The following is a 26,710-nucleotide window of genomic DNA, read 5'->3' on the forward strand; positions in this document are numbered from 1 at the left end:
GAGTGGTTACCTGGCTTACCGGAAAATTAATAAGCTGTCAAAGAATAATGGCTTAATCCCGCAGCTCAGGGATGGATTACACCACGCTGTGAAGGCAAAAACTCATATAATTGTCGAGATGAGTCGTAAGCTTGGAACTTTGGCTGAGATTCAGACTCTGGCACAGAAGGTGAATTCGATCAAAGACAGAGTTGACGGTTCAGCACAGTTGGGAATAGATTAATTACGCCATTATTGGATCTAGAGGGGTTGGAGATCAACAGAACTTCAAGACAGAGAGGAAATTATCTCTGTCTGGCCCAAAAACAAGTTCTTATCTGAATCTGGTGCCCTTGAGCCTGTGAGGCTGAAGTGATTACTCCCCCTCAGAAGAAATGTGGAATGTTGCCGTCGCCATGGCAACTCTGTCTCCCTATCCCAGCGGGGCTGAGACCGGTGAAGGCAGTTGAATCGTTTCCAGGAGTCACCCAACTACCTCCCTCCCCTGTCCAAACGGAGGTGACGAGCGCTGCTCATTGCAGCTCCACTCACTGATGTGTGGAGAGTCCCCAACCCTACCTCCCCACCTAGTGGACACTTGTGTTGTGTGATGTCTGAAGTCTGTTGCATTTCTGTCTGAGGTGTTTTTTTGCATAGTAAAGCTGCCCTCCCTGTGGAGGGTAACTCTGAAGTGCCTTTTTTTCCCTCCACCTGACTCAGTCCTCATATACACCCTCTGATCCCTATTAAGGTAGCGCGACTCGGGTTGCGAATGTCCACAGTCACCAGTTCTTGTCATGTGTCTATGCCTATGTATGTATGTCTGATCTCAGAATTGTGGCTACTGAAACTCTAATTTCCCTCTGGGATTAATAAAGTATCTTAGAATTTGAATTTAAACCTTCATCTGGTAGGTTGGATTTGACAAAACCTCATATAGTATCTGGCCGATCACCTGAAGAGAAAAAGTTTTAGTTTAACTTTTATATCAATTTGGGGTTTGAACTTAAGCTTGGGCAAAAATCATCTTGGTTAGGTTTAGGAAACGTGTTTACATCATTGGACTTATATGAAACCTGGCACGGTCTCCTAAAACTCGGAAATTGCATGAAAAAGTGGAAAAATGTGGAGATTGTTGGCATCATAAAATTAGCAAAAATGTAAAGAAACCCCCAAAAGACAGTTTCTAATGATCAACCTAAAAAAACTCCTCATTCGATATTTGTACCATTCAGCATTCAGCCCATGAATTCACCAAATTTCCAAAGCAAAAACAAACTATAAGTGGATCCTTTCCAAGACCCTCAAACGCCGTTGGAGCCCTGGCTGGTGCAGGAGGAGAAACTGTCGTAGAGCGAGTCACTGAGCGAGCCTGAGGGATCCGCCCTGGTCCTGCTCATGAAGCCAGAGGACGACGGCGCCTCGTCCAACTTGCAGCCATTCTCCCCACCGCTCCCCACGTCTGCATGGCCGTCGCCTTTGAGGCTACTCAAGCTCGAACCTGGACACAGGTTCAGCTTATTCAAAGACTCCAGGGACATGTCCAGAGAGGTGGGATGGTTCGGACTCACAGGGATCTTCTCCATGGTAACCTCTTTCTGCAAATACATCAAAAAGCTCACATCAACAAGAGCCCTAAAGTGGGATTTAGTTCCTCATGAACCATTATGAACTCAAGAATTTTTTGAATGTTTGTACCAAGCATTGATATAGGTAAGTCTCACATTACAGCCTTGTCCTGCAAAGCAATAAGACTCATGCCACTCAAGAGCACGACAGAGCTCTATAATGAGATTTTTATCACACTCGAGGTCCAAACATACTCCTCGGATGTTGCATTGGTGGCCATCTCGACTCCCCTGCTCTCCCTCTTACAAAACCCGCTGCCATAACCTCCATCTGCTCTACAGATTAGCATACAAGACTGTTCATCTCCAGGGAAATGTCATTATGAAGGAATTTAAAAGCCTCCACATCACATCAATTAGCTGGAGGAGTTTTATCTAGAGAGCATTATTGATCAGAATGCTCCAGGACGTCCATAAAGTGTTACCGTTGGTTTTATCATCAGCCTGGATCGCACCATTACAGCTACGCCTGTTGTAATCTCAAGGGCACCCCTTTAGGCAACAGCAGTGATTAGGCCAAAAGCCCACAATAATGACCTGCTGCTCTACCAACGTGTCCACAGAAGGAAAACAAAACAACACCTACAAAATTTGGTGTTTTTTTCTACAGCTACGGGCATCCTAAAGCACGTCTCAAACGGCTCCTTAACAAGCTGTAGCCGTCAGCATCGCCTCTCCTGAGAGGCTATGAACAACATTCTCAGAGCAGCCGCTCATTTTCCACAGCGAATGGAGCCTGGGAGATAGCGCAGCAGCTATTGACGCAGGTGTGAGTGCACGGAGGGCAGGCTGCAGCGGAAAGGCAGCCCGCCAGGGATGGTGCAACCCTAGACCGTTTAGCATTTTAGCTGCAGGATGAGTAGCATCGAGTCATAAACTGCATCGGTAATAATGTTCAGAGAGCTGTGAGGGTGATAAAAACCTCCTCCTGTTGGTAATGAAAGCTGCAAATGTTCTTTTGATCACTTTAAGTTTCTTAAGTCTGAAAACTAGTGCTGCCGATGCTCCCCGTCTAAGCACTTTTCAAGTCATGAAGACCAGTTTAAATGACTTTTTGTTGATTTTTATGTAGTTTTAACAGCAAATAGTGGGAAGTAAGTAAGGAAATTGTCTTTTAGCTTTGGAAAGACTTATGTAAGATATTGTTCTGTAGAAATACTGTGCTGGGATTTTTTGCGGCAGGAAAGTTGTATATGTTGGTCGAAATTAAAATAAAATCAAGAAATAAAACCAGTGGTGACACTAATTAGCCGTTAGGTGATGATGGTTAACATAGTCACTATAAACAAGTCACTAACCATGGTTATCCTAATGAGCCAATAGGTCAACTGAATGTTACCATGACGACATTTGTTTGTTTATTTATTTATACATACTACATTACAGTAGCAACTAGATGTTACCATGGTGACCCAAATTACCCACTGGTGGTGACCCCAGTGGGACTCATGGGCCTCTAATGGTTACCATGGCGCTATAATGAGTGACTGGAGGTTACCATGGTGACCCTAATGAGCCAGTGGCGGTTACCATAGTGATAATAATGAACCTCCTGGCTCAACATTAACCTTTATGTCGATCTTTTTGTTAGTGTTTTTTTGTTACAGTGTAGACACCAAAAACAAATCAGAACTTAGAGCATCACAAAAGTTAGTCTGTTATAAAGCAAACCGTCTCAAATACAAGCTGGATGTTTTTCTACACACTGGACTTAACATTGAGGCATGTCTCTCTCTCCATCTCTCCCACTTTATATATTTTTTAGAATAGAAACACTGAGTTTTCTCGAAGACCTGTTGGTTTTCCCCTTGACTGGTTGTGCTAAGTGGCTCCATCTGCCCTGCAGGTTTGAGCGAGTCTGTGATTAGAGGGCTGAAATGAAACCCAGAGGAGAGCTGGGAGGGCTGAACAAAAATACAGCTAAAGCTGTAGAATGAAATATTGCTCTTATGGCTTGTTTAGATGGTTCTGTGAAGTTTGGGATCCATTTAAAATGGGAATGTCAACATTTTTATAAGCAGAAACACCACACATAGGTAATTTTTGTCCCTGTAAAGAGCACTGACATTATGTGTCACTCTCAAATAGCCCAACATCAATAAAACCAGGGTGAATCAAGTCATCGTCTACCAGCAGATGAATTAAACATGAATTTATTTAGATTAAAGTGCTGAGAGGTGACAACAGTTATGTTTTTTTTTTCAGGTGAAAAGGTTGGGCCCATTTTAAGTACAGGTGGCAAATGCCAGTTTTAATTCAACTCCCACATGTTGCTCTTTGTAGGATTTGCTTTTCTCCTGCATAATCATAAATCATACCATCTGCGGGGAAAACGGAGTGCACAATGTGACTGAAAAACTCTTTTAAGGTCCTGACTTTTCCAAGAGAAGGAAGGAAGAGAAAAACAAGACGAATGGCTCATTCAATTTGATTTTGGTGAAAGACAGTTTAGCAGATCGAAGCGTCTGAACACAGGTGTCTGTACCACCTGCAGGTGCAGCTAAAACGATGGCTGCAATAACCGAGGCTGCGGGAGGCGTCTCGATAGCAGCCTCCCAACTGAAAACATAGAGGACCAAATCGGCTATTGGTTCTGCATCACATGTCAGAGATGGGATCCCTTAACAGGATTTAAATGGACATTTTTATCACAAAAGCTCAGGCTTTGATTTTTTTCTTCAGTTTTTCAATTTATGTACAGATGGTGCCCATTGGAAAAAGAATCCTTAACTTTTCTTGGTTTATATGATTTTTTTCAAATGTTGATATTTGCCTCACCATGGGACACCATTTATAGGTTTCCTCTTTATTTTCTGAATCTTTGAAGCAGAGTAATTGGAATTTACCAAGAGTGATAAAAGTTCTGTGGACTGTGTGGGGTCTATACACTAGATTTTTATCAGTTATCCTTGTTTTGGCCATGGTCACTAAAGATGTTTAAGACTGATTTTGCTTGACCAATGTGTTTGGTTTAGCAGGAAATTTAACAACATTACTCCAATCCTAGAAGATTTGGAAAAAAGCCTACTTAAAGGTTTGGCTCACTTGTTTAACCCATATATGTGCAGTGGTCTCTATTAGGAAGGAATGCCTTGTAAGTCGTACTCTGGGGAAAGAAGCCCCGGTGCGCCTGTTTCAGGAACTAGAAGTGAGCGACGTCAGAGTTGAGCTTAAAACAAGAAGATCTGGAGTCTTAATTCCTGATATTTGGACATCTCACCACAACATGATCCTAACACTGACTCCATTTGCTTTGCAAGGTGGATGTTTTATCTCTACAAATAACACAATCCTGAAGGAGTTCTGCTGTGTGGTGGAGACGCTAATGCTAATGGTTCCCTTCTGCTAGTTGAGACGCTCTCTGCCATTTGCTGGACGCTAAACCAGCGTGCATGAAAAACTCAAACTTAAATAATAATAAATAAATGGTTTTCAGTAAATAACCTTTAAAATATTTACTGTACCACTGTTTAAAGTCAGTCAAATACAAGATGTCCACCATATTCACACATAACGAGGAAGTTTTATGTGGTAGTAGCTGTGAGGCATTCTAAATATTTTCTTAAACATCAATTGATTCTGTGAAATGTTTGCTTTAAATTTTGGTATCAACTGTTGGAACCAACCTTCGTTGGAAGAACCACTGGGTTGATGTTAGCAGAACTCTCAGAAAATCATTACGCCTACAACAAACTTTTGTTTCTGTTTCTTCTTCCCGAGCGCGGCTTGTCTGCAGCTCACCGCTCCCCCAGGGGATGGGTCAAATGCGGAGAATACATTTCGCACACACCTGTGTGTGTGACAACTAATGGGACTTTAACTTTAACTTTCACCTAAAGAGCAAGTCACCCCTACCAGAGTCTAACTCCACTCCTATTTCCTGTTTGAAAAATGCACCACAAGGAGGTGTTGCCTGGCAGACCGAGAGGGAGGAGCTGCTAACAAATATACACACACACACACACACCAGAGGTTCACAGCGGCATTGTGACATCATGTGGTACCAGCTTACATTGTAGAGTACCTCTTAGCCAATAGAGCTCCGGGAATCGACGTCACTTCTCCCGGCATGCAACAGTTCAAATCAAAACGGCACCATATTGGCAGGCAGAAGCCCGCAGCTGGACTATTTGTTATTGTCAATCAAATGGGAAATATGGTAGATTCCTGTTGTGCCCCAGGATGCAGAACAGACGCGGACGACATAAGGAATGAGCCTTCTACAGGATTCCCCAAGATCCGGAGCGCCGCAAACGTTGGATCATTGCAGTAAAACGCGTTAGTGACCGGGCTGAAATGAAACTGTGGGATCCCAAGAGTAAAGGTTTGAGCTTATGCAGCGACCACTTCATATCAGGTACTTAAACCAACGTTTCCTCAACTGTGTATGGTATTTATTTTAAATGCTTTTATTACGATTCTTAGTGGGCTTCCTAAACTTATTTTGGCATGGCTTTTTCTGTCTTATTACTCATAGCAACAAGTAAACATCACGTAAAACGTTGCCTCGTGATTTCTGTGTGCTGCCGTTTACGTGTTTTAGGATCACAGCAATTAACCGGCTAAGCTGTATTTAATTTTTAAGCAATGGTTGATCAATTGTCAGATCACACATAAAAAGCACTTTGGATTGCTATTATCCGTCTCACCAAGACAGATCTCAGACAGATCCTGAGACGCTCCTGCCTGACATATTTATTTTATTCACGGAAAAAAAATCAAACTAGTGATTTCTCTTGGCGTTCAGTTTATACATTCAAACAGCACAGCACTCTATTTAAACTACTTACGTGTAAATCTGTTATTTGTCCATCCATCCATCCATCCATCCATCCATCCATCCATCCATCCATCCATCCATCCATCCATCCATCCGCTTATCCGGAGTCGGGTTACGGGGGCAGTAGCGTCGAGAGGCCCAGACTTCCCTCTCCCCAGCTACTTGAGCCAGCTCCTCCGGGGATGTTTAGTCTATTTAATTTCTGACTATATAAAACGATTTCTTCCATTCTAAAGTGTGAAGTAAACTCCGACGAAGTAAAATCCAAAACGATCCCATTCAATTTGTTTACATTTGTTGCCTGCCAACATGGCGTCTACTCTCTGAGAGTCACGTGACGTCCGGAGCTCTATAGCAATGGTAGATTTAAATTCAAATGTAGTGCAGAGTTTTTACCTAAAGAGGGCGCACAAATGATGATTTTAGGCAGAATATTTCAATTTTACCTAAGATGCACTAAAGCGCCAAATTATTCACTATGCAAGTCTTCAGCACCTTTAAGCTTGGTTTATGCTTGACACATTTACTTTCCGCTTGGTGATGCGGCTCGCGGATGGAACACGCTTCACAACTTGCAGCGTTTATGGTTCATGCGGCTTGTCTCTGCGGTGAACCAATATTCTCCCAAACTTGGGGGGTTGGGGGGGGGGGGGGGGGGGGGGGTGGCAGCATGGAGCTCTACGGCATGCATCCAACACTACACCATAGTAGAAGTAAAAATTACTGTTGTTTACAACATGGCATTCCAGCATTTTTAACAGCGTCCTCGTCTTTTCCAACAGTGCGAACTATTTCTCTCCAAGAATTATTAACAACATGTTGATCACGGTGATCTCTGAGAGCTGAATTATACAAATGTCTGTATTTACGAACTCTGCCATAATTAGTTCTTGCCAGTCCACCATGTTTTTCCACGTCCGACCGTCCGCGTGGTTAGAAAATTTTCTAGGTGCGCGGTGGGGAAAGTATGGGCCGTGCGGAGGCGCGGTTGCTAAAATGACTCAATTTTGCCGTGCGAACCTCGCGGACGCGTCAAGCATTAACCAAGCTTTAGACGCTCATTTATTTAGTTTATCAGCAAAAAAAGTTGATTTGAGGTGACTTGCTCTTTAAAAAATATCTCAAAACTCCGTAAAATGGTTTCAACTGTAGATCTGGAAACAACAATCCTTGCCTTTGTGGCATCATGTTTACCGTCACTCTTTTTACTGAACAAATCATCTCTCTCATGCCTTCAAGTCGTTCAGAATACACCCACGTCACACACTCTACAGTCTACACCCTCAAGGATTTAGAATCAGTTTCAAAGTGCTCGTGCTCACCTACAGAGCTCTGAACAACCAGGACCTTTCTACCTATCTCAGCTTCTGTTCCCACACACTCCCTCATACAACCTTCATTCCACATCCCAAAACCTGCTAGCTGTTTCACGCACGAGACGTAAAACCAAAGGGGACAGGGCCTTTCAAGCTCCGGCTCCTGGACTGTGGATCAGGTGATTCCTGAAACTCCATCTTTCTGACTTTGTGGAGATTTTTCAAAACCAGTTCTTCTCTCATTGTGTGTAGATGCTTTTGATTTTGTTTATACTTTTGCCTTTACTGTTGTTTTACTCTGATTTTACTTGTCTTAACAAACCTTTGTGTTGCATCTATCTGCAAAAAGCACCTACTAATCATATTCAAGATGGCCTCCAGAGCCAACCAAAGGTGGCAATCAAGTCAGTTTTACAGATACTGAAGTAAAATTAGATGTTTTGGTAACTAAGAGTCAACATATTCTATTATATTCTTCATAAAGATGTAGCTTATGTACCATCCAATTTAACAATTTCACAAATGATGGTCCTGTTGATCTCTCCTAGCCAAAAAAAAAGTCATTAATATTTATTTACCTAATTAAATAGAAAAAAATCTGTAATGAAGCTTTTTTTGTGTGGGATAAACAAAGACTCCTTTACTAACCTTTGCAGATGATGATTTGTAAAACAAGTGAATAAATACATAACATGAATACTTAATTTTATAAGCCAGGTCAAAAATTCCCTCAACAATGTTGGTGTTACCATAGCAACCACAGATGGTGTCATATGGTGGTGACACATAGAATATCAACACCCACTGATACATGCACGTAACATACTTTCTACTTTTATTGCTGTAAAGTGTCCTTGTGTCCCTTGAAAGGTGCTTTTAAATAAAATGCATTATTATTATTATTATTATTGTTGTTGTTGTTGTTGTTGTTGTTGTTGTTGTTGTTATTATTATTATTATTATTATTATACTAGAGTATAGGCACAAATGAAGTATTAGAAGATACTAAAACCTAATAAAAATAATAAAAACTACTAATAAAAATAAATTAAAACCTAAAATAGACCAAGTAACATCCATAATAAATGGGCTAAAATTTTTCATTCTTACTGGTGATCATATTCCATTGTTTACTTTTTCAACATTTGTAAAGATATGAAGACTCAACCAGCACACAAAAATACACTAATTATTTACATTCAGAAAAACAAATAAAGGAATGGTTGTTCCAAAGTTATAACAACTTTTCTTGTGACCAAAAGCACCAAAAGCGTTCAGTTTTTGTACTTCCCTTAGGGAATTATGAGGGTAACATCTTTTGGATTCCTAAAGTTGTGGTTCACTGAAAAACATGTTTTTATTATTATTTCTGATTATAATTGGTCTCTCTGAGAAAGTGGGAGGGGCAAAACATCAACATTGCAGAACAAACAGAGTCAGTGGTAGTAGAGTTGTGTTGCTGTTATCCAATCAGAGGTGTCCAATTATCAGAAAATAAGTTAGGGATGCAACAATACCACTTTTTTCCAAACCGATACGATACCGATACTTGGATCTGAGTACTCGTCGATACCGATTACCAATACCGATACTTCTACCACACAAAAAAATGCAATGATTCTGTATACAGATTTTATTTTCTTCTCTGCTTTCAACAGGAAAAGACTGTGAGGTAGATAAAAAGTAAAATATATGAATGGAAATCATCACAAAACTTAAATATTAGGTGAACAGAAAATACGAGTAACAGTGAAGCCATTTTCAAGCAACTGCATTGGTATCGGTAAAGTTTTACCGATACTGATACTGGTATTGGTATCGGTGCCGATACCGATACCAGTATTGTATCGGTGCATCCCTAAAATAAGTCTGAAGCTTAGCTGTGATGTGGCTCACTTCTAGTACCTGAAGTTGGTGCACCGGAGCTTTGTTTCCCCAGAGTATGACTTACAAAGCATTCTAGAGTCCACTGCAAATGTCTTGATTAAGCGAGTGATCCACACCGTTGAATGATTTTATCAAAACTCAGATGGTAATAACTGTCAAGATGGCCGCCATGGCAAATTCAAAGAAAAATGCCAACAACTCAGTTAAATTTAATCCTTTAAGGATTGCTGAAAATTTTTCTGTTGCCTGGATCTCTTGAGCAGCGCACAACGATTATATAATGTAAAAATAATTAGATTTGTTTTTTGCCCAAACCTAACCTAACCTAACCTCTAACCCCAACCCTAAGCTCCACATATTCCCGCTGCTGCCTTTCTTTGTGCTCAGATATGGTTTTGCATTCGTCCTGGTACCCATTTTTTTTGCCACACATTCCCAGCTAATGAGGCATGCCTTACATGCTGCATAGTTGCAAAATATTTTTGTGCAAAGTTCAGGATTCTCCATTACATTGCTGATACTGCACCATGGCATAGGTGGTAATGACGTTTTCCTGCATGAGCCAGGAATGCTTGGGAAATGAGAAAAGTTAGATTTGGGAAGGGGATTCAGGAAGAAAAATGAATGGAGAGACCAAATGTGTTTAGAGCAGAGAAACAAAGAGAGTTATAGCAGAAACAGAGGTAAGAGAGAGGGCGAGGATGGGAGGAGAAGGGGGCGGGGGCTGCCGTTAGCAGGTCTGTCAGGTGTTGTCAGGATGATGAATGGGAGGCCAGCGTGGGCTGTGAGGACTCTGATGGGAGCCGCCGAGCTTTACATCACTCTCCTGAGTGTTTGTGAAAGGTTATTAAAGGCGCTTAAATCACAGTTCCGTGACACGGACCTGGGAGCAGACAAACTTCCCTGAACCGGAGCCGGTGACAGCGCCTCCTGAGTGGAACGCTCCCAAGCCACAACAAAAGGAGAGTGGCTCGCCAGGTGTGGAGGAGCCCGGCCAGGGGTGAGAAGGGAGGGTGACACCAGATAGATTGTCTTTTTCAGTAGAATAATGTAGGCTAAATGGGTTCAGCAGCAGTCATCCATCATTAGAGCTGCAGCTCCACGGGGCTGGAGTTAAGCTAAAGAAAAATAACGCTAGAAATGAGATCACTTTGAGTATTTACACTTGATTTTCTTCATGTCTTCAGCTCCTGAGAGCCTCATTTCTTTGTTAAAAAAACTATTAAAACAGATGCTTCAAAGAGTCGAACACGGCAGCTCCACTCGTCATGTTTCGTTTTGAAGTCAGATAATTGAGTCATGATTTCAGCTGGACTGCCCCGAGGAGCGTCCAACTTCCTGCTCATGCTTCGCCTCTCAGCTGGGATTAAAAAAATAAGATAAAATGTTTTTTCCTCTCCTGACTCTGTTTTTTTTTTAAAGTAAATAAAGATTCTGCACAAGGAAGAAATCCAACATGCTGAAAAGACCTTTTACTTTCCAACATGAATTTCCAGAGCAACATTATAATGTTTTTGTTGCTTTTTCCATGAATCTCAAAAACTTTTTACGTGTTAATTTTAACCCTATTTATTCAATATTTGGGTCAAAATGACACAAAACAAAGCAGTAGGTTTCTCCTTCTGTTCTTAATCATAGCTTTGAAATAATATCTTACATGTTTTAAACACTTATGGTAACGTTGTTTGTTTGCCACTCCTTTGATAATATTAATGATTGGAACACGTCTCTCTCTTGAAGATGAGAAGTTATTTTTCAGTAAGGTTAAGCCTGTTTAAATAAAAGTTAAATAAATAAATCAACAACATTGATCAATGAGATCATTTTATTATGTTATCTGAATGTTTATTTAGCCTACCACTGGGATCCTAAATTAAAGGGGCATTATGGAAGTTTGACAGTCAAAACATGTATAGAAATAATAAATTTCTTCTTCATACATTCTCCTGCAATGCCCTGGTCCCGTAGAATGAGCCCTGGCATTTTTACTGTGATTGCCTGTTTTTCTGTAAAATCACAGAAAAAGAGAGCTGCTCGGGTCGAGCAAGCTGCTGAATGTGCGTTCACGCTCAGGCATAGCTCGTAGCATTTGCTATCCGTAGCTTTAGCAGCAGAGAGAGAGAGGTAGTGCTCCTAACGCCTAGTGACGAACCTAGCTACATTTCTGAGGACCCTTAGCTACTTTCTTCTAGATATTTCCTGCAAATTAGCAACAAAATAGCCATTTTCACTCCGAACCATTCCTTGAACGTTGTTTCAGCTGTCATCAAGGATGTAAAAGTTAAAGATACAAAAGATGTCACTGGTGCTTTAGCTCACCTAGTAAGACGTCAGACTCTCGTGCAGAAGCCCTGGTTTCGATTCTGGGTGTGAACATAGTTTATTTAGAGTTTATTTTTTACATTAATGGTATATTTTTTTACAGTAAGATGCCCAAATCTTTATTTTAGACTCTCCGAACGGCATTAAATTCACAGATAAAAAAGATGTGGGTTAAACTTTCATTTTGGAACAATTTTTCAAGCAAGGGAAGGGAATGATCTGAGCATGCAGGAGGACTGACCCATCATAAACCTTTGTCAGCTGTGCTGAAGAGAAAGGTACAGAACCAAATTATTTAATTAATTAGCTGCGTGTTCTCCTGTCCTCTGTCCTCCGGGCCACACACACACACACACACACACACACACACACACACACACACAGATACACACACACACACACAGACACACACACACACACACACACACACACACACACACACACACACACACACACACACACACACACGGGACTGTCTCCGCTGTTATTTTTGTTAAGGAGTGTGCACGTACAGCATGCGCGCCTCGTGCACGAGCCTGCTATTGAAGCTGCCGTTACGCTTTTGGCCTGAGGGGGCAATCACGAGCATAAAAATTCAAAACTCTGTAAAGTCCCTTTAAATAAAACAAACAGCCAAAAATCTAAAGGACATACGCTGAAACTTAACAAATAAACCTAATAATGTGGACAATTGTTAGAAATTAAAAAAACTAATATGGTGATCCACTTCTAAAACGTTTCTTAGAAAACAACTAATGTAATTAATAATGAATTAAGTTAGAGTTAGAAAAATAATATTTTTTCTTGTTTTTTTTTTGCGGGTGGGCCAATAGAAAAAATGTGAATGTTCCCTAAAAGCAAAATAAAGATTCTAACTCCTAAATGAAAAAAATGTAGGATTCTTGACCTCAAAGACAGAAAGATTCACTGATTTGAACAAAGTAAATATTAAATATTGAGCTTAATTGTCCCTTTTTCTTCAGATTGGATCCATGCCCAACCCAAAAAGTTCTACGATAGTTGAACTTTCTATTACCATTGATATTAAAACTATAAACAAAACAATCCCTCTAATCCATAGTTGTTGAATTTCTTGATGACACTTTTATAAAAGCAGTCTCAAAATAAAATCTGGCTACACGTTAAGGGTTAGAAACCTGTTCCCTACATAAGTATAGATGTTTTCTTCTCCTCTCCTTGTAAACAGTTATGTTGAGTCAGTTTTTTTTTTCTTTTTTATGCAGCGTATGGATTTTTGTGTCGGGTCAGTGGTGGGACGGCAGCGCTGTAGGTGGAGAGAGCGCGTACGCGTCCTATCGAGCTGCGCCCGTTCGGACTGGAGGCCATTTCATGCTCTCTGATCCTCATTTGTCATTCCGAGGTGTTAAATACTTGTAGGCAAATACCTGCTGGCACGAGAGGCCGAGGCGATCGAAAGCAATTAGGGGCGTCATCTTAAAAGTCAAGAAAAAAAACAACAGAAAATCTACAAATAATTCCAAGAACACCTTGGAGTGTAAACAATGTCAGCAGTGGGAGAATAAGTGAATTTGTTCGTGCTTCAGGGAGTGTTTTAGAGGTAAAGTCGACTTTGACTCGGACTGGATGGAAATGATGCAAATCTTGACTTATTTATTAAATAAATAGGGTGCAAATATAGTTTTTATGCTTCTACAAACAAAAAACCCAGTAAGAGTTTAAAATGTGACAAAACCACAAAATAATTACCATTTCATTTCACACACACACACACACACACACACACACACACACACACACACACACACACACACACACACACACACACGCACGCACACATACACACACACACACACACACACACACACACACACACACACACACACACATGGTTTTTGACGTACTGGGAACTTGTGTGTGTGTGTGTGTGTGTGTGTGTGTGTGTGTGTGTCTGTGTGTGTGTGTGTGTGTGTGTGTGTGTGTGTGTGTGTGTCTGTGTGTGTGTGTGTGTGTGTGTGTGTGGTTTTTATGCAGTATCTGTTTACGAACACATTTGACTATCACGGAATGGTATTTTGAAATGCTTTATTTTGTTAAATTTACCGGCCTGCCTCTTATGTCTAGATTTGACTTCCAGCCAGAATTGACGCGGTTCACTCGCGGCTCGCGAAAAAAATAGAGCAGATGCCAAAACGATCGCTGCACGGTGCGGGCTGGAGCGCCGGCACGCGGTGCTTTGGCGGCCCATGCGGTCTATAGAATAGGATAACAAGGGCGTCGATTGAAGGCGGTCCATGTTTCGCAGCGCTTCGGCTGCCGGTGTCTCCCCGGCGTAAAACTGATGTGATGGGATGTCCGCAGCCAGGGCACCAAACAAGCTCACTGTACCTCACCCTAACCTTATCCTCTTGCTATTTAACCTTCCCCTCACCCCTATCCTAACCTTAACCATCTTGCTAGCGAACACGTCAGTGATGTGTCGGCCGCTCTAAGAGCCAGCTCTATGAACTGAATGACGGGAACCCCTGTTCGTAAATAAGTGACAAAAAAGGGCACTTTTGGCATCGAAGGTGTGACGCGGGGGATGGGGGTGGGGTGGGGTGGGGGTGGGGGGCTGCTTACCAAGCGCTTGTTTTTGACTTACTGGGAGTGAGAATGTGTTGAATCTAAACTGTGACTGTCAAAATCAACGAAGATATCTCAACACCGGTCTAATCATGTACAGACTGAGTTCCTGTGGCCTGTTTAAACCCTGAATGATGTTTTTACTGTGACGTCTACCTGAGATAGAGTTCCAAAGAGGGCATGGTTTTCTCAACAGTTTCAACAAACCCTAACCCTATAAGACAGGGAGGCTTTATTTTTAATCTTTCTTCAAACATACTACGACCAAAAGGCCATAACACACGATTCCTAATCAAACCGCATGTTTCTCGTCTTAATTTGCAAAAATTGTTGACGAACTATCTTGAAAAGTAAATACTCACACTCAGCAGATCTGCTGCTTTGCCATCGAGAGACGACTCTTTGTGCAGCAGGTTATACTGTGAAATCCTCCTGTTGTCCTTCTCCAGCTGTGAGAACACCTCATGCTGGTAGTAATCCATAATGGACAGGGACTTTTCCACGCTCTGTCTCTTCAGGGTGTCCTCATTCTGCTCCACTGCAAACAGAGAGAAGGGTTTTAACCAAAGAGTCACAAGATCAAATACAAGAATCTTTAAATATGTCCAACCAGACCAGAGTCGGTCCTCCGGGTTCTCTCGATTAGGGTTCTTGATGGCGAAGTCAAGGGGCTTGCGGTTTGGTCCGGTTCGGTCTCTGTGTCACTGCTGCTGCCTGAGTAGGCGCACACTTGCAGGGCTGTTTTCTAATGACATAAAACACATGGTTGTTTTTAAATAAATTACAGTATTTATGCATTTGTGGCAAAACTGAGACAATTTATGCAAGGAAATCTTAAAACATCTCAGTTCCATAAGCAAAGCGTTGCAGATTCTTACTTTCCTGCGGCAGATGAAACACAATTTTAAGAATTTATTTTTTGGAAGGTAAAGTTGTTTAAGAAAGCACTAAAATAGTTTAGGCTCTCTACAAAGATCTCATTAGGCTGTGATTTTCAAACAGCATTAGAAAGGCAGTTTCAAAAACCTCTTGAAATCCTTTGCTAGGGTTCTCCTTTTCCTCACGTTTAATTACTGAAACTTTAAATATGTTGCTCGAATGTTTTCCTCTCGAAAGAGTGGCAGAATTGTTGTGGGCAATCAGAACCCCACCTGAAAACCTTCTTAATTTCCTTAGTGTGAGTTTAAAAAGTGTGAGTAAATATGAGTTTTTTTAGGAGTAAAACAAGCAAATAAAATGAAGTTAACAAACAAATTAAGGATACTTTTTGACAAAGGCCTGATTCATAGTTTTCCGTCTGCAGGGGTACGAAGACACGCAACGCCATGCTGCGCCGATGCAAATGTGCATTAGTGATGTGTCGGTCGCAAACGAACCGGCTCTAAGAGCCGGCTCTTTGAAGTGAACGATGGGAGCCGGGCCGTCCCCTCCCCCTCCCCTTTTCCTTTGGTGAACGCTACAGGCGATTGGTCAGCATGTGTAACTGTGTGTCCAGACTGTCCACACACAGAGCAGTAGGGGCGGGGAAGAGGGGGGATCAGACTCAGACACACAGCAGAGCACATGCGGGTGGAGGGAGACGAGAGGGAATGAGGAGGAGGAAAAAGACGAGCGAGAGAGAGGAGAGTGTGACGAAGACGGTGAGAAAATGAGCGCCAGCAGTCGGAAAGTGGAGATTTCTTAAAGTGTTCAGTTATTAAATCCATAGAAATGATAAATATTTGATATATTGCATTTTTTTTACATTATTAAATCATTTTACATATAATTTTGCATTATTTTGGTTATAAATGTACTCTACGCAACAGAGAATCTGAGGAGCCACTTGGGAGCTTTTGGTGAGCTGAGCCAAAAGAATCGGCTCTCTAAAAAGAGCCGGAATTCCCATCACTAAAATGCATGAAATTAAGTTAAAAACAGCGCTTAGACAACACATTAGCTACGCGTTATTTTCGTGTTGTTTGCGGGTTGAACTCGTGCGAATTTGACACTCGTAAAATACTTGTGTTGACGCGTTGTTAGCACATTGACCGCTCGTCAAAGTATGCTTTTTCTGGCATCATAATCAACTTAAAGCACAAAACAATTTTTTTTTTTTTGCATTTCTTTAACCTTTTTTCTGTAAACAATTGTAAGACTTACGCCAGTCGTGTCGAGCTCCTTGGTTTTTATCTTCCTCTCTACTTCTTTCTCTTCCGTGGAACCTGAGAAGTTGCTGCGTTGGGCACAAAGACCCAACCTCGTCGTCCTGATGGCATCTAAATGTGGAGAGAGATTAACGAGGAGCGAATCAGGAAGTGAGCGGTAATTAGATGAAACATAAATATGCCAAATCCAAGGCAGCAGGAAGATGAAGTTTTATGCGTTTTATTCAGCCGGCTGCCCAATCCTAGTAAAAACCCATCCAAACGGCTTCAGGTACATTTTTCCATCTCTGCTTTGAATCCCAATAATAGTGTTAATGGTGTCCGGGTTTCTATTGTTCTGTCAGAGGCCCTTATTATGGCTCCGACTACTGCAGAGAGGAACCGATCTAACTGTCTCACATTCAGGAAGCTTCTCTTTCATGCCAAAGTCGTTCAGCTGCATTAGAATAGCGGGGCTGCTTTAGAACATTTTTCACCTCTTCCCTCTCAAGCTTTGTGACAGACATTGGGTCTTTTCAGGCAAGATTTTGTTATTTTTCTTTTCCTCTACATTAGAAAGGTTAAAAGGTTAAAACACGCTGAAGATGGAGCTGTTTCAGTCTAATAGTCATCTTGTTCTGCAGTAAGCAGTCCATCTCTTGCCTCTGCAGTGCCGTCAATGGGGCACAGATGCAGCCTAATGTACTGTAAGCATAAATCTCTGCCTTGTCACCCATCCTTGCACGTTGGTGCAGCTTTAATCAACCATTCCGCCGTTGATCACGGCCTGCGCCTAGGCACGGGCTGCTTTCATGATCTATAGCAGTGCTGACATACCCATCTAATTACATTTGCTGTCTTTGTTTTTTCTCGAGGCGTCCCGGTTTCAGCGATCTCAGGTGAGAGTCGGATGTCGGCGCTGATGCATTAGCCTCTCAATTAGCTGAGCAGACAAGGTTCTACGCTTAATCACGGTTTAATAAACCAAACGACTTCTTCTCGTCTGCTTGTCTTGAGGCCCTGCTGTTGCAACTGATGTGGTAATAGTGGATTTCACAGGTGCTACGTGTTTTTTTTTCCCAATTTCTATTTGTCAAATTTGGTTTCAACTCCGTTGTGCTATTTGATTTTCTTTTGATTGTTTGCTAAACTGTCTCAGTTAGAAGAAACTCTCAAATTATGTTATATAGCCCCTCCCAGTGAGATCCTTGGTCCTCCCTTGGTCCACTTTTAGATTGCAGACTCATTCATTTCTATGCAGACAACATTCTGTTATATTTTGAGGGATGACTGACCTGAGGATGCCAGTTTGGGCAGGCGGCTCTGGGTGTCCTGGGAGTTTCGACTGCAGGTTACAGTGGGGTCAGACAGGGAGTGACCCAAGGTGCTGCTGGGAGCGTGCGTGTCGGATTTTGGAAGGGAAGGCACTTTCACATCGGGTTGTGAGGGGTCGGGGTGAGACAATGACTGAGGCTCTTGTCGGAGCTCGGAGGAGCCGGCGGTCACCCCACCTGGGCTGGATTCAGATTTGGGGATGTGGCGACCGCCGGCACGGGTGACAGAATCAGGGAGGGGGAAGGTGCCGATGCCGCTGTCCAGAGTTCTCATCTGGCAGCTGGAGCCTAGAGGGACAGGGACAGGAGTGTGACGACTGGGAGACAACATGGATTGAAGGAATGGGTGAGGTCAGATTCACATGCATCGGAAGGGATTGTGAGTAAACAGGGAATCTTCAGTAGGTCAAAGTAGAAAGGAGAAAAAATAAAGCGTCATTGAACAGCTGAAGGAGACTGTTATCACTAGAGTGCACAATAATACAATTCAATAGAGCGGGAAGATCAGAAGGAAGTAGGGTTGTCACGATACTAAAATTTCAAACTCGATTTGATACTTGAAAAAAAACTCGATACTCGATTTCGATACTATTTGAAAACACCAATTTATTGAACAAGTTTATTCAAAAAATAACATTCCTCAATTTATATTGCAAAAATGAAATGTTAAAAATTAAGTGTATAAAGTGCTTAAACCTTTCAAGTATCAGCATTTTTTAAAACGTGCATACAAAAACTGGCGAAAGTTAACACTTTAAATCATGAATTGTCTCACTATATATACACTATTTGCAGAGTGATGTTTTGCTGCTTAAACTCTGTTTAAGGTGCATTTTTGTCATAAGCTGTAATATGTTTTGTTCTGTACTTTTGAACAACTCTGTTGGTCAATAAAGGGAGAAAACAAATTTCTCCACAGTAGGACAAAGGTACATCTACCGGTAATCTTAGTAAAAACAGATTGGCGCACGGCAGTGACGTCATTAAAAGCACCGGTTAATTAGCCGCAGCTAGTCTGTTTACGCCTAGAAATCCCAGACCCGCTCCAAACGAACAGGGGAATCACGTTAATGATTCCTAACAAAACCTTTCGACATAAAGATGTGTTTTGGTGCAGATTATGTGTTATTTCGAGGCTGCACCATGGGTGCCCGTCCGCACCCGTTATATGGATATACACTGATGGCGATTTGCCGATGGATCTAAATACCCCGGGGAATCCAAGTAGCACCAAAGTTGTCAGCGTGAGTAAACAAACATACTGCATGCTAGAAATCAAGTCCGGGTTGCAATAAACGGGAGTTTTCCTTTAAGCACTTAAGAGTGAATATACAACTACGTGTCGGACTTGGTATGCTAATTAAGTTGGGCTGTGAAGCGCCTCCCAAATTCGCTGTTTATATTTTTGTTTATTTATTTGGCAGACAAAACTTGGATTGGAGACAACTCGCGTGGGAAATTGCAATGTAGCCATGCTGCGTCTTCTTCTTCTGTTTGTCTGGGAGGTGGAGGTTGCTTTACGGCATCTGGCTGTCGTGCGTGTCGGTGTACTTGAAGAAGGCTGTGTATAATAGTCCATAATATCGATACCACAGGGATAGAATACCTAATTTAGACACCACTTTTAGTATCGATTTATATCTAGGTATCGATTTTTTTGACAACACTAGAAGGAAGATGTCTTGATTCAGGATGAAGCGGATGGGCGGTTTTGAGTGAATTCCAGGTCTGGGGAACTGCAACAGTTACATGAACTGATTACTCCTTAACTTTGTGCCAAATTGGTATTTTTGTTACAATTTCATCACCTTAGCTGCTGTTCTATCACTTGCATGCATTTAAACAAGACCTGTCTAGAGTTGCTAATGGGGACTTTTTGAAACCATCAGCATTTGGATGTTCGTTATGTTCATCCACCAGATGGCTTGTCATTTCTACACATGTGCTGTGAAACACACCAGGACATTCATATGCACTGGAACAAATGAAGAAAAAAAACCTTCATACACCCATGGATGTGTGTAGAAGAGAAAGGCAAAAAGAACCATCGATTACGCTGGTGGGTAATTGAATGCCAAGCCTGGCAGTTCAAAATGCCCTCTATATCCAAACTATAACAAGGTCCAAGGTAATTCTACCCAGCGGCAAAAACAGGGGGACGTAATCTAGTTTTTCATGAGCTCCCTACGGCTTCTGTACACAACCTGCAGGGTCAGAGGGAAAACGCTGAAGCTTCCACTGAATGAACCTGCTTCATGCACCAAAAAGGAGAAGAAAGAGTAATCATGGAGACAACAATCAGATGAAAAGGGTTGACTCTAATTCTAAAGTCCACATGGGAGATAAGATTGCAAAAACTGGAGGTCCACCTTCTACGACCACATATTGCAGGGCCATGAAGTCAATTTTAAAAACCAGGAAAAGCAACAAAAAAAAAAAAGAAAAGAAAAAAAAAAAGAAAATTTCTATATCGATCAATATCAATAATGATATCCAACCCTTGCAGATGTATTTGTACTCAGAGTTGTGCAGAGATATTCTTCATTTCCTCTTTATGGGGAAAAACAAGCCTTATGTTGTCACTTCTACACATACGTGATTGATAGTCATAAACAGGGCTGCACAATATATCGCAAAATTAACGTCATTTAAAAATCCTGCCATGTGAATTCACGGTGGCTGACTAAATACTTTTTTGCCCCACTGTACTATACACACACACACACACACACATATATATATATATATATATATGTGTGTGTGTGTGTGTGTGTGTGTGTGTGTGTGTGTGTGCAACAGTGCATCTTTCCTTTATTGATTCTCAGTCTAGCAGAAAGAACAGATCTCAGTAATCAGTTACTGACAATGTTTCATACAGGAGGTACCCTCTGCAGGGTGAGAATGAGACATGCAGGTGTGAAAGCCAGAGCCGGAACATGATATCCAACTTTGGTTAAACGGAGTTAGCAGATGCAGTCGATTTTGATTTAAAAAAAAACTGTGTTTTGTGAAGCTTACCTATCATGTGGTCTTGACAGGTCGAGTCTGGGATGTGTCCATCTTGGTTTTCACCTTTAAGACTGATCTTCTGAGTCATAACAAGGGTCTAAAATAGGAACATTCCAGAACATTTCATTAATTTAAAAAGCTTCCGGTAATCCAAAAGAAACGAATATGTTCGTGTAACTGGATTTCTTAGATGAAAATACATTTTTAGCTTCATTATTAGGTAATTGTCCTTCCTTTTCACACTCTAATTAGACTATTTAGGAGCTTTTGGGTCATAAAATGTGACTCTTTTGTTCCATCTTTGTGGGGAGAAGATAGAGCTCTGAGAGGATGGTATTAAATGGCCTTTTTGTCGAATGGAGTGGCTGTGATAAAAGGCTCCTCCGTGTTATCAAAACTCCACATCATCTGGGTTAAATTTCCTGCATTATGCTCTCAGACTGTCATTCTCCTTCTCAGATCAGACTGCTCCTTTTACTTCCTTTTATTACTGCTGCCTCACACTTTTCAGTGCTCTCTGCCTTTCCATCACAGTTTCTCCTTGCATTCTGACTGGCAGATAATAAAGCATAAGGTCATAACATCAGTATTTTGCTTACAAAGGCCAATCAAAGTGCTGAAAAGAAGTCTAATTTAAGATTGCATTAGATTCATGGATGAGCTGTAGTTTGAAACCTTGTGGAAATGACAGCATCGGCCTGAGTTGGTCTGATAAAAAAAAATAAACAGGCGATGGATTGTGCTGTAGGCTGAGTCAGAAAACAATCAATAGTGAGCCTTCTGGGGATGCGATGCTGAAGAGGCGGATGTTTTTGTGAACAAAAGTGTGAAAACCTGTGGGGAATTTGCATGTTCAGAAACACACAGCTGTGGCCAAGTTAAGCGTTACTTACGGCAGCATCCGAAATGATCTGAATGTCCCCCTTCAGCTCGCCGTGCTTCTTGGGCGTGGAGAGTGAAGGTGGTGGCACCGCCAGGGCACTGACCTTCACAGCGGTCCTGAGAGGAAATAAAATATGTTTTTAGGTCTATGTGCTGAGTAGCTCCCTCATCAGGGTGATAAATTGCCCTGACCTGCTCTTTTGCTTTGTGAAGTACAAACAAGAATGGCACAAACACGTAGACATACCATTTAATGTCTAACAGACCTCGTGGAGTGGTGTGTCTTTGTGTTTTGGGGGAGAATAATCTGTCAGCGGGGATTTGAAGTGGAAACCCAATGAAGTGAGAACTATGACATGTGGCATTTTTCTTAGCCTAAACATATTTTCCTCTGAGTCTGCTGATTGATGGTTGGAAAGGTGTTCATGCTCACCAGAGCACAGTCAAACCGACAGCTGATGTTTGTGCTGTTTATCCGTTCAAGTGCAATTTAGTGATGGCTCATGTTTAATTTAAGAGATTTGTTTGAAGGTGTCAATTCTCCTGACAGAAAGACGGCTCTAACAAGAGACGGGAAGCAATCAGTGCTGCATCCAATCAATTAAGGATGAGATATGCTTAATGTTCTTATGAAAAAGATGCTGCTTCACTTACCTGCCAAGAAGGTCTTTGACGAACTGGTCTTTGCCGATGAATGCTGTCGAACACTGGATCTGACTGGTGATTTGACCCATTTGGTTATTGCAGTGGTCCATGATGGAGCTCAGCTTGTTGTTCACCTCAGTCAGACTCTGCACATCCTGGCTGTCTTTCTTCTTCTCCTTCTTCTTGTCAGATTTCACCTGTTTGCCTCCAAGCACCGATCCGATCTTCAGCTCTTTCTTCTCTTCTTTTCCTTTAGGAGAGTCTGTTTTCTTGCTGTTCAGAGCTGGAAGTTTGCTCTTGCGAAGGCCAAACCAGTTTGCCAGAGAAGGCCCTGTCTTTTGTTTGGCCTCACTGGCTGCCACCTTCTCTTGTTCTTGACATTTCTGCAAGTTTTCCTCAATTCCCATCATGACTTTCTCTTCAATCGTGCACGCTGTTGGGCTGATTTTTTTCTCCTCCGTGTCCGTTGGTTTGTTTGGCGAGTCTGTCTCTATTTTCCCAGGCTCAGTAGGGGTTATCACCAGGCCTTCTGTCTCTTTTGAAGAGTTTTCCCAGTGATAAACAGAAGTGGACGGAGGCTGAAACTGTGGGTGAGAGGCCACTTTTGCTGGTCTTCGAATGTTGTTGAAACTATTCCGTTCACTCACGGGTAAGCTACGCACCTCTTTATGAGGTGAAGCGGCACCCTCCCCTTTCATGCCACCTTGTGACCCCTCGACCTTAGAGCCTGGTTTAAGAAAGCCGTGACTATTTGACCCCGTCATACCTCCATAGTGGCTAAGCCGAGTCCTAGGGGAATGGATGGGGCTCTCAGCCAAGCCAACGACGGGCACCTCCAAGGAACTTTGTCTGGTCAGAGAATTACCCCGTTCACCTGAGTTGGTGATGATCTGAGTTCTGACTTTTCCCTGTCCTTCTGTGACATTGACATTGGGTTTTTCGATGTAGTTAGTGCTGAAACTCTGGCTCCGAGCTTTGGCTCCGTTCATCCCCAAAGCTGGCTTTAGATGCGTTTTTGTATTAACTGATATGGATCTACCAAAAAGTTGACTGCTTCTTTTCCCCTTTTCAGAAACATCTCCTTCCGTTGACACCACAGCAACATGAACTTCCTCTTCCTGCAGGGGACTCTGGACCTCTGGACTTTTCCCCTCTGTAACGGACATATTGGGCTGTAAATCAATACTATACACTCCTTGCAAGCTTTCACACTGGGTCGAAGCATTTGAAGTCACAGTCTCCTTGGAGACAGAGTTGATATGATCTTTCTCTTGTTTGCCTGGTACAATGGGACTGCTTTTATTGGAAGGAGGAGATTTCAAAGAGGCTTTAAACCCCACTGGGATTCGAGTCTTTGAGGCTTTCTCTGCGTGGTTGGGCGACATAACAGCTGAGCTGGGAGGACTGACGATAACTTTGTCATTCTGTGACACTGTCTGACACCGAGGGGAGTCTTGAAGTGATATAGGTAAACTAATTGAAGTCTTTTGAACCGACTGATGGGCATTTTCATGTGTAGGCCCTTTCTTATTTGCAAATGGATTCTGAAGGGAAGACCCTCTGAGGGCACTGTAAGGAGGAGGAACATTCTTTGAGCTTCTAGGTGCATTTTCAGGTTCTCGAGCACATCCTGAGTTGGTAGAAGAGAGGTAGTCTTTTGTTCGCTTGGAAGTGCCTTTAATTGGTGTTTGAGTCAATGCAGGTGACGTTTGAAGGTGCTCACTGGTTTTTTCTACCAGCTTCTGAGGTGCAAGTGCAGTCCCGTAGCCTGCGTCCAGGTCCGAACATTCTTTATCCTTGATGGGTAAAGTGGTTTGCATATTTGGCGTGAGTGAGGTGTGATAACTTGGGGGAGGGCCCCTCCCAGTGGTTGGGGTGGATGGTTGAACCATTCCTGTTTTATGTGCTTGAGGTGAACCTTCGTAATTTGGTCTGACCAGTAAGGAGGTGGTGCGACCTGGGGGAGGGGGAGGAGAGGGAGACCTGAGTTTGTTTTTGCCAGTTTCACAGTGTTTGTCTCTGGTTGGTTGTTCACTAGTTTCCAGATACTCTAGGTGCCTTCTTGACAGGTGGGGGGAGCTGGATGAGGGACCCTTACTCCATTCGGCCCTGCTGGGCAGCTTAGAGTTTGTGGCCTTTGGGCTCTGAGAACACACTGCCTGTGTCTTGATGAATCTGGACATTTTTACTGTGGGAGAACAGGGGGATTTGTCCTCAATTGACGGTCCAGAGTTTGTACTACTTGGCTCAGTTGTTTTAGAAGGTCTCTGAGGTGAAGCAGATGGTTTGTTACGACCAGGAATTTTTGAAGCACCAGCCTTAGTGTCGTTCATAGCTGGGATGGAGTGACCTTTAGCCACTCGCCTGCTTGGTGGTTTGATTAGTTTTCTCTGAGGAGTCAGCTCCATTTCCAGTCTCTCTGCACTTACTTCTCTGCTATTGCTTGCTTTGCTAGTCTCACATTCTGAGGGCTTTTCTGGGGATTCAAGAACACTATAGTTTCTTGCATTTGCAGGTTTCTGCCGCGTTGGCCTCTCTTGGGGCACTAGCTCTGCATAATTAGGAACAACTTTGCTACCTTGTTTGCTATCTGCACCTGCTACAAGTTTCTGGGGACAAAGTTCAATGGGTTCCCCTTCTGCATCAAAAATTGCTAATATGCTCTCCTCAGACTGGGTGCAACTGGTTTCTTTTGGCTTCATCAGGCTAAAAGGCCTGGGCCTCCCGTCTGCAGACTGGGTGCGTACCTGGTCTTTCCGCAGGTATTTTTGTTTAAAGAGCTTGGCAGCATCCCTTGACAGCCTCTTAAAGTCCCTCTCTGCCTGCTCTGGCAGCTGGTTACAGGACATTTGGACATCTTCAGAGTTGACCTCTGAAACATCCATGTCAGGGAAGCGTTTCAGACCCCCGGCCTCACAGGGGTGGAAATGCAGTTTGGATGGTTTACTAAAAGCTGATTTCTGGCCCCCCTCTGGAAGAAAACTGTTAATAAAACTAATGAGCCTCTCTGGACGCTCTTTTGAGTCACAACCAGAATGGGGGGTCGCTACTACTGAACCTGAGGTAACGTCACCTTCAGCTCCACTTTCCAGGGTTCCCTCCCAGCTACACAAACTGTCCGAGACGCTGTGGGAGAGCCTCTGAGAGCGAACCCAACAGTCCTTGGAGGGGACGTTATCTCTGCACCCGGACTGCACCAATTCATCATCAGCATCGTCCGAATCATAAAAGAGCAGCTTGCAACAAGCAGCCGATGTTCTGCCAACATGAGTTGGCTTGGAAACTCCTTTGCTGCTACTCTTGATACCCAGCGAGTAGATACCCTCATTGGAGTTCATGCAGTCTTTGTATCCTGATTTAGAGACCTTGGACGAACCCGAACAGCTTCTGTGTTTTCTCCTTTGGAGTTTTCGCAGTCCTTCCAGTATGTGGCTTTCTTTACATCTTGTGGGTGGCTTCTCCTCTGGAGGCAAGCAGATGTTGCTGGGAGCTGATGAACCCAAACTCAGCCTCTTCTCCCAGGTCAAGGAGGACTTCAGGGCAAAAGTAAAGAAGATTAACAATGTAGTATTTTTGAAAAGGGTCTTTTAGATCTATGAAGTAAGATCCTGTCTTGCTAGTTGTAGTTGGATCGTCTTAACTGTAACTAAACACTGGCTGAATTACTCACGTTACCAGTTGGAGACTCTTAAATGAGCTATTTACCAATGGCAAAATTTAAATGGTTCATAACGTTTCTACAAAACCCAATTTGGAAGATCTGAACCATCAGTTTGAAACAGTTACATAAAAATGTATTTTATGTATAATGATAATTTACTGCTCATGGCATTTCGGTTATGAGTTTAACGCTTTTAAATGTGCTTCCCAAAGTTTTCCTTTTCTGATCTACAAACCAATGAACCAATCTGGTCCTATGAAAAACAGTAATGCCTCAATTTTTAATAAACACATTATTGATAAAGCTTTCACTAGCCACATCAAGACCTGATTACTGACATCCTTGGGAACGCTCAAAGGTCAAATGAACAAGCGAAAACCAAACCAAATCTGATTTTTAGGAAAGTATTTTAGGGACAAAAGTTGAGCTTTTTTGAAACATTTGTGTACATCTGGAAGAAAAATAACACTGTTTCACAGCAAGTTAGTAAATATAGCTCTAGTTCTTAAAATCAATTCAATCATCATTTGAAAACTG

The 26,710-nt window shown here is 42.3% G+C and overlaps 1 protein-coding gene across 5 annotated transcripts in view; it reads right to left on the minus strand.

Annotated features, from left to right (window-relative positions):
• Positions 1–1,142: 1,142 nt before the first annotated feature.
• LOC107377236 (nck-associated protein 5) overlaps positions 1,143–26,710 on the minus strand; it is a 216,269-nt gene continuing 190,701 nt past the window's right edge. For 4 of the 5 annotated variants that reach the window (XM_070547097.1, XM_070547098.1, XM_070547095.1 and 1 more), the window contains 8 exons: positions 22,522–26,045; positions 21,879–21,984; positions 20,995–21,082; positions 17,938–18,264; positions 16,659–16,774; positions 15,132–15,261; positions 14,879–15,054; positions 1,143–1,577 (listed from right to left, as the gene is read on the minus strand). In XM_070547097.1, coding sequence (XP_070403198.1) covers positions 1,284–1,577; positions 14,879–15,054; positions 15,132–15,261; positions 16,659–16,774; positions 17,938–18,264; positions 20,995–21,082; positions 21,879–21,984; positions 22,522–26,045 — 4,761 coding nt within the window. In that variant the 3' untranslated portion in view covers positions 1,143–1,283. Of the gene's footprint in view, positions 1,578–14,878; positions 15,055–15,131; positions 15,262–16,658; positions 16,775–17,937; positions 18,373–20,994; positions 21,083–21,878; positions 21,985–22,521; positions 26,046–26,710 lie in introns of those variants that run through there. The other variant, XM_070547106.1, reaches the window with a different exon arrangement.

The sequence above is a fragment of the Nothobranchius furzeri genome, chromosome 2, assembly GCF_043380555.1.
Source record: "Nothobranchius furzeri strain GRZ-AD chromosome 2, NfurGRZ-RIMD1, whole genome shotgun sequence".
Taxonomy (NCBI): Eukaryota; Metazoa; Chordata; class Actinopteri; order Cyprinodontiformes; family Nothobranchiidae; genus Nothobranchius; species Nothobranchius furzeri.